The sequence below is a fragment of the Microtus ochrogaster genome, chromosome 16, assembly GCF_000317375.1.
Source record: "Microtus ochrogaster isolate Prairie Vole_2 chromosome 16, MicOch1.0, whole genome shotgun sequence".
Lineage (NCBI taxonomy): Eukaryota > Metazoa > Chordata > Mammalia > Rodentia > Cricetidae > Microtus > Microtus ochrogaster.
The window spans coordinates 55,538,280-55,546,090 of NC_022018.1; the positions used below are offsets into that span (position 1 = coordinate 55,538,280).

The 7,811-nt window shown below is 42.6% G+C and overlaps 1 protein-coding gene across 1 annotated transcript in view; it reads left to right on the top strand.

Annotated features, from left to right (window-relative positions):
* Faf2 (Fas associated factor family member 2) overlaps positions 1-7,811 on the top strand; it is a 46,426-nt gene that overhangs the window by 16,121 nt on the left and 22,494 nt on the right. The window contains exon 2 of the mRNA XM_013349153.2: positions 4,461-4,529. Within this exon, the coding sequence (XP_013204607.1) occupies positions 4,461-4,529 (69 nt within the window). The remainder of the gene's footprint in view (positions 1-4,460; positions 4,530-7,811) is intronic.

Genomic DNA, 7,811 nt, shown 5'->3' on the forward strand with positions numbered 1-7,811 from the left:
AGTGAGCCTGTGTGAAGTCCTGGATTCAACCCCCCAACACTGCAGGGCTGAGGGTATAGTGAGCCTGTGTGAGGGCCTGGATTCAACCACCCAACACTAAAAAACAAAAATGATAGGTTGGGCTGGAGAAATGGTTCAGTGGTTAAGGGCACTTGCTTCTCTTCTAGAAGACCTGAGATTAGTTCCTAGCTGTTTGTCACTTCCTTCCAGGGGAATCTGACACACTCTTCTGTCCATCACACAAATGGAGTCTACAGACACATGCACATAAACAAAAATAAATCTTTTTAGAAGATTAAATTATAATCTTGTTTTAAATAAATTTACTTTGAAAGGAACTGGAAATCTCTGAAGCTATTAAGTCTAGCATTACTTATTTCTGTTTCACTTCTGTGATGGTTTTCTTGACTGTCATCTTGATGAGCTTTAGAATCACCATGGAACCAGATTTCTGGGCTTGTATGTGAGGGTTTATCTAGATTGGGTTAATTATCATGGGAAGGCCCGCCCTAGAAGTGACCAGCACCATCCTGTGGGCTGGAGTCCTGGCTGGATAAGGAGAAGGACCGGTGAGCAGGAGAGTTCATCTTCCTCTCTGCTTCCTTAGTGCTTGCCATGTGACGAGTAACTGCTCGACACTGTTCTCTCCACGTCCCTGCCATGATGGACTGCACCATCAAACTGTGGGCCACTACATGCATGATAGCCAAGACAGCACATGTGGTATCAAAACCAAGGGGTCTCTTCCGGGAAAACTCTCCTCCCCTCTGGCATTGAAAAATGGGAATAAGGTAACTTTTGACTTGCCCGGGAAACCAGCTTTACCGTGTAAACTGAAATAGTCTTTATGAAGACTTCATATTGGCTTCGGAAATATCCCTCAAGGTTTTAGAATGTGCATATTCCTAAAGGGGAAAAAAAGCAGAAAGCTTGTCAAGGTCAGGGGTTCTCAACCTTCTTAATGCTGCAACACTTTGATAATAGTTCTTCATGTTATGGTGACCCCAACTATAAAATTATTATTATTTTTTAATATTTATTTGTTTATTTATTTATTTATTATGTATACAATATTCTGTCTGCATGTATGCCTACAGTCCAGAAGAGGGCACCAGACCTCATTACAGATGGTTGTGAGCCACCATATGGTTGCTGGGAATTGAACTCAGGCTCTTTGGAAGACGAGGCAATGCTCTTAACCACTGAGCCATCTCTCCAGCCCCCCTATAAAATTATTTTTGTTGCTACTTTATAACTGTAATTTTGCTGCTGTTATGAATTGTAATGTAAATATCTGTGTTTTCTGATGGTCTTAGGCGACCCTTGTGAAAGGATCATTTGACACACCACCCCCCTCCCCAAAGGGGTCCTTGACCCACAGGGTGAGAGCTGATGATCAAAATGTTTGTGATCGGGTCTCACAGTGTAGTTAAAGTTGTCCTAGAATTCACCCAGTGGCCTAGTCTGGCCCTAAATTTGCAATCTTAAACCACTATGCCCACATTTGAGTACTGTTTTGTTTTTTTGGTTTGGGTTGGTTACCCCTCTCCTCAGACAGGTTTCTCTATGTAACCCTGACTGTACTGGAATTCACTCTGTAGACAGTGCTACCTTTGAACTCACAGAGTTCCACCTGTTTCTGCCTCCCCAATGCTGGGATTAAAAGCATGTGCCACCATTGCCAGCTGTGCCACCTGGTTTTTATATTTTGTACGAGGCAGGCACTCTACTGAGCTGAATGCCCAGCCCCAGAATAATTTTAAATGGTGTACATAGGCACATATAATTGTCATACCTACAGCATTTAGATGAAGGGGGGTTGCTTTTTGTTTTTTGTTTGTTTGTTTTGTTTTGTTTCGAGACAGGGTCTAACTATGTAGCCCTAGCTGTCCTGGACAATGGACCAGGCTGGCCTTGAACTCAGAGATCCACCTGCCTCTGCCTCCTGGGTGCTGCGATTAAAGGCATGTTCCACTATGCCCAGCTCAGCATTCAGAATTGAAAGCTTTGGAGTTAGTGATTCTCAGTAGTTTTGCAGTAGAATCTAGTGGAAATTCCCTACCTCTGCAGTAAAACAACCAGAGGAAGGCGCTATGGGAGTTCAAGGCCCTCTTGGTCTACAAAGCAAGCTACAGGTCAGACAAGACTACAAAGACTGCCCATAAATAAATAAATGAATAAATAAATAAATACATATAAGTAAATAAATAAACACCCTGGCAGTGGTCTCACACATCTTTAACCCCAGCACTCAGGAGGCAGAGACAGATGGATCTCTGAGTTTGAGGCTAGGCTGGTCTACAGTGTGAGTTCTAGGACAGCTGGACCCGCCTCATAAATAAATGAATGAGTGAGTAAATGAATGAATGAAGCCTTTGCCTATGCCTCACCGTCAGAGAATTTGATTAAACTGCCTGGAGTGGGAGGTCTAGGCATCTGTAGGTTTAAAAAGTCTCTTGATTTTTGGGAATGTGGTCTAGCGGTACAGCCTTGTCTCTTGAGTTCTTTCTCCAGCATAACATAACACAAAAAAATGTTTCTTAAAGGTGGGTAAGACTGAGAAAACTGCACTTAGATGACCCTGCTATGCCTGCTTTGTTTGCCAACTTGCAAGCTCATCTTAGGGTGATCCCAGGGTCTTGAGCTTACTAAGGCGGTGCTCTACCACTGACCTACATTGCCAGCCCTTTTACCTTTAAATATACTTAGATTTATACAAAATTACACTGATAATACATAAAATTCCCATGTTCCCTACACACAATGTTTACTGTTTAACAGTCTTAATGTGGTATATTTATCACAGTTAACTATAATGACATATTTAAAAGATTTAATTTGAACATGGTGTGGTGGTGCACACCTTTAATCCCAGCCCTTGGGAGGCAGAGATAGCCGAGTTTGAGGACAGCCTGGTTGGCAGAGTGAGTTTAGGACAATCAGGACTACACAAAGAAACCTTGTCTCAAAAAGAAAAAATAAGATTTCATTTGTGTGCACACAAATATAATATTATTAGAAACATGTTTCACTTTGTAGACCAGGCTGGCTTTGAACTTAGAGAAATTTACTTGTCTCTGCCTCCAGAGGCAGAGATTAAAGGTGTGCACTATTGTGCCTGGCTTGTATATATACTTTTTAAAGATTATTTTTGTTTTTGATAATGTGTAGATGCATGTGAGTGTTAAGTATCCATGGAGGGCAGAGGCATTGAATCTCCCTGAAGCTGGCTGGAGTTATAGGTGATTGCCACCTTTATGGGTGCTTGGAGCTGAACTGAGGTTCTCTGCAAGAGCAGTAAATGCTTCTTAACCATTTAGCCATTGCTTCTGCCTGAGGGGGAAATGTCTGTATTTTAAGATTGGGGGGTGGGGGGGAGACTTGTTAGATAGCCCAGGCGGTCCTCAGACATAACTTCCTAGGCCAGTGAAGCTATTATACGGTATTTCAGATGGTTGTGATGAGATGGCTCAGGTGGCTTAATGCCTGCTGCACAAGCATGAGAATCTGAGTTCAGATCCCGAACTCCATAGAAAAAGCCAGAGGGTGGCTTTTAATGTAACCCCTGAAACTGCAGTGCACTTCAAGGTCATTGAGACTTGTCTTAAAAAATAAAGGTAAAAGGGATGAACAAAGTTTTGGAGTTTTCGTTTGTTACATTTGGAAAGGGGACTGGAGAGGTGATGGGTTAGAAGCACTGCCTGCTTTCCCAGAGGAGCCAAGTTAGATTCCCAGCACCACATGATGGCTCCACTGTTTCCAGCCTCCAAGGGTACAGTTGCACATGTATTGCACAAAATGCAGGCAGAACACTCAAACACACAAAAGTCTGGAAAGGATATCTAATCCAGATTAAACATTGTACATAAAGGAAACTAAATTCTAGAATTAAACATTTTGTTCTTGGGTACAGAGTACACAGTCAAGGCAAGAAACTCTGTTTTGACTTATCATTCTGGTCGAGATAAATCACTGTCTCTGTGCTTGCATTAATTAGGAATTCTACCTTACCTCATCTTTATGGTCCTCTGAAGTAAAGCATCTGTTGACTGAAAGAAAGGTCTACGAAGAGGGGGGATGTGGCTTCTGTATGTAGCGTGTTGAAGGGCTTGCCACTGTGGAACTTTCAGGCTTGTGATGTGCATATGAACTGCTGCGTATTGGATCCCTGAAGGGAAGTAGTGAGAAAGGAACCTAGAAAGCTAGGTATGCTCCCTGTACAGAGGCACTTTCTGGTGCTCCGTGGTCCACAGGTGCATAGGCTCACGTCCTTGTATGTGCGGGGTAAACATGTTACTAATTGGTCTATCTCAGCAGCACCCCTTGTGGCCAACAGTGACCCTTCCTGCACCTTCCAGGTGCTAGTACATGCGTGTGCTGCCATACCTGGTTTCTTCATGCCAAACTAGACAAGCACTCTACTCAGCCCCATAGTAACCTGTGCTTCACCTTCCCTTCAGGATCTGACTGGCATAGAGTCCATGGAGCAGTGTCGCCTTGCTTTGGAGCAGCATAACTGGAATATGGAGGTATGGGCACCCACTCCCTCAAAACAGTCCCGCTGCTACAGCGCCCTTCTCCCCATAGGAGGGTCTGCTGGTGTTTATTTTGATATTAGAAGTATAGCTTCTTTGTATTTAAAATACACACATAGAAACTATGAAAATAATTCCATTCATGTATTGCCTCTCCTTATGTCATCCTGGCAGCAAGTGCTCTCTCCACCATGCCTATGAGATTCATTATACTTCTTTTTTGAAGACAGGATTGTTTGTTTTGTTTTGTTTTTCTTCAAGACAGGGTTTTTCTGTAGCTTTAGAGCCTGTCCTAGAACTCACTGTGTAGACCAGGCTGGCCTTGAACTCTCAGGTATCCTCCTACCTTTGCTTCCTGAGTGTGTGTGTGTGTGGGGGGGGGTGTTGAAGGCATGCGCCACCCCACCCCCACCTTTATATTCTTGATGCTAGGCTGTGGTGGCGCACACCTTTGATCCCAGCAATTGGGAGGCAGAGGTCAGTGGATCTGAGTTTGAGACCAGCCTGGTCCACCAAAAAAATTCCAGGATGGCCAGGACTACACAGAGAAACCCTGTCTCAAAATAAAGAAGTAGATTCGTAAGAAATATATATCTGCTTACTACTTCTAGCATATTAGCAGCTTATATATACTGGCTAAAAGAGATCCTCTCAAACAGAATGGAAAGCACTGCAGGATGACATGGAGGTCATCGCTGACTTCAGCATGCACACCAGCATGTACACACACACACACAATTAAAAGTTTTATTTTTTTCTTTGGCATAATTTTGTTTATCCTTTTCATATTAATCATTTAGGTATCTGGGTCTTTTTAATAATTTTCTGCTGACATCTTAACAATAAAGATACTTTAAGGGCTGGAGAGATGGCTCAGAGGTTAAGAACACTGATTGTTCTTCCAGAGGTTCTGAGTTTAATTCCCAGCAACCACATGGTGGCTCACAACCATCTGTAAGGAAATCTGGTGCCCTCTTCTGGCCTGTAGGCATACATGCAGACAGAATACTGTAAACTAAATAAATAAATCTTGAAGAAAAATAAATATACTTGGGGGAGGGATAAACTAGGCATGGCGACACCTAGATACCAACGCTGGGGAGGCTAAGGCAGGAAGATCAGTTCAAGCCCTATTTGTCTCAGAAGGAGGAAGAAAATAGAACAGTCCTGGACCTCCCATCCAACTCCTAACCCTGAAGTGGTCTGTAATACAGCTTCAAATTTCTGCTCCTCGGATGTGAATAAAACAGTTTGTGAGTTGCTTGCATGTCCTATCTTGTTCCCTATTTCCTTCTTTCCTAGGGGTAACTGCTGTTGACAGGTATGTGCTCTCCAAAGAGTGAATATTTTGTGAGCTAAAGATTTACACCCCCTTTTTTTTTTTATTCCTGCTTATTTGGTGAGATTACTTTGTATAGCTAAAATGTGGCTGGAAAGATTTACTTCCTAATGGTACTCTCTGTCTTTTTCCAATTACAGAAATAAAATATGTCTATAAAAGTTTAAATACAAGCCGGGCGGTGGTGGCGCATGCCTTTAATCCCAGCACTCGAGAGGCAGAGGCAGGCGGATCTCTGTGAGTTTGAGACCAGCCTGGTTAGAGCTAGTTCCAGGGCAGGCTCCAAAACCACAGAGAAACCCTGTCTCGAAAAACCAAAAAAAAGAAAAAAGAAAAAGTTTAAATACGAAATTCTTACGCTTTCTAGAAAAAGCACAGTGCTTTAGTGTGTGTCCTTCCAGACTTTCTTCTGTAGGTAACTCTGTTTTCCCTTCTCCCACATGAGTCCTGGTGATCAAACCCAGAAAAGTGAAGCTTGGCAGCAAGCTCTTTTTCTTATTGGCTTAGTTAGAGTTTCTGTTGCTGTGATAAAAATACCATCAGCAAAGCAATTTGGAAGAAAAAAATCACTTTGCTCTACAGTGCCACATCACAGTCTGTCACTGAGGGAAGTTGACCGAGAACTCAAGGCGGAACTGAGGTAGAGGCTGTGAAGGAGTGCTGCTCACTGGCTTGCTCCTCATTCCTTGCTCTGCCTGTTTTCCTATATTATCCAGAACCACCTACCCAGGGGTGAGTGAGTTGGGCCCGCTCACATCAATCATTAATCAAGAAAACGCACCTCAGACTTGTCTCATGGAGCTATTTTCTCAATAGAGGTTCCCTCTTCACAGATGACCCTAGCTTGAATCAAGTTGATAAAGAGCTAATTAAGAAACCCACTGAGCCAACTTTGCCAGACTGGAAAGGTTATTTTTTCCCACTGAGTGTGATTTGACTGCCTGGAATTAATCAAACAAAAGGTTAAATCCAGGTCTCTCAAGTTTAGAAGACAGCACAGCCCTCCCAAAGACCACTCTTTCTTCAACTCTAGCTGTGAGTTCAAAGGCATTTCACAGCGACCTTCAGGCTTAATGTTCACTAGAGACACACTGGAAAGGTTCCATACTCCTCATAATAGTTTCTGATAAGATACTAGCTAAGAGACTTGGAATAGGGTCTCAAAGGTTTCCCACATAAGAAATGTGTGTATCCATCTTCTGTGAAATCAGAATACACACCTTCCTTGTACATATGGGCGATTGTGTGAGGCACATACATGCCTTAGCGAAGTGTCCAGATTGGGTTTTGGTTTTTTTAGGGTTTTTTTCTTGTGTTTTTGTTGAGTTTTCTGTTTTGTTTTGTTTTTTGATTTGTCGGTTTTTTGTTTTGGTTTGTTTTTGTTTTTTGAGACAGGGCGTCTCTAGCTTTGAAATCTGTCCGGTATCAAATTAGCTCTTGTAGACCAGACTGGCCTCGAACTCACAGAGATCCGCCTGCCTCTGTCTCCAGAGTGCTGGGATTAAAGGCATGTGCCATAGCCACCCAACTTTGGGGGTTTATTTTTGGCTTTGGTTTTGGTTTTTGGTTTTTTTGTTTGTTTGGTTTGGTTTGGGTTTTTGTTTTTTTTTTTTAATCTAGACATAATTGATTTGATTGGCTGCCCATATGGTCGAATGCAGCCTCCAAGTTGACAAACACCCAGTTATCCAAAGTACCAATCCTAAGTCACACAGCTGGTCTCTGGCATTGTCACATTTTCCCCTAAGACTGTTAGGTGGAGCCAGCCCACTGATAGTAACAAAGGGGGTACTCCCATCAGTCTGAGTAGAGCATTGAGAGGGGAACCAGATATCTCTGTGTGTGGCCAATTTGTCACAAAACTGGGACAGAAAACTTTTCAGAGACAGAATTTAGAGAATGAAAGTTTATTTTGTTTTTATTTTATTTATTTATTT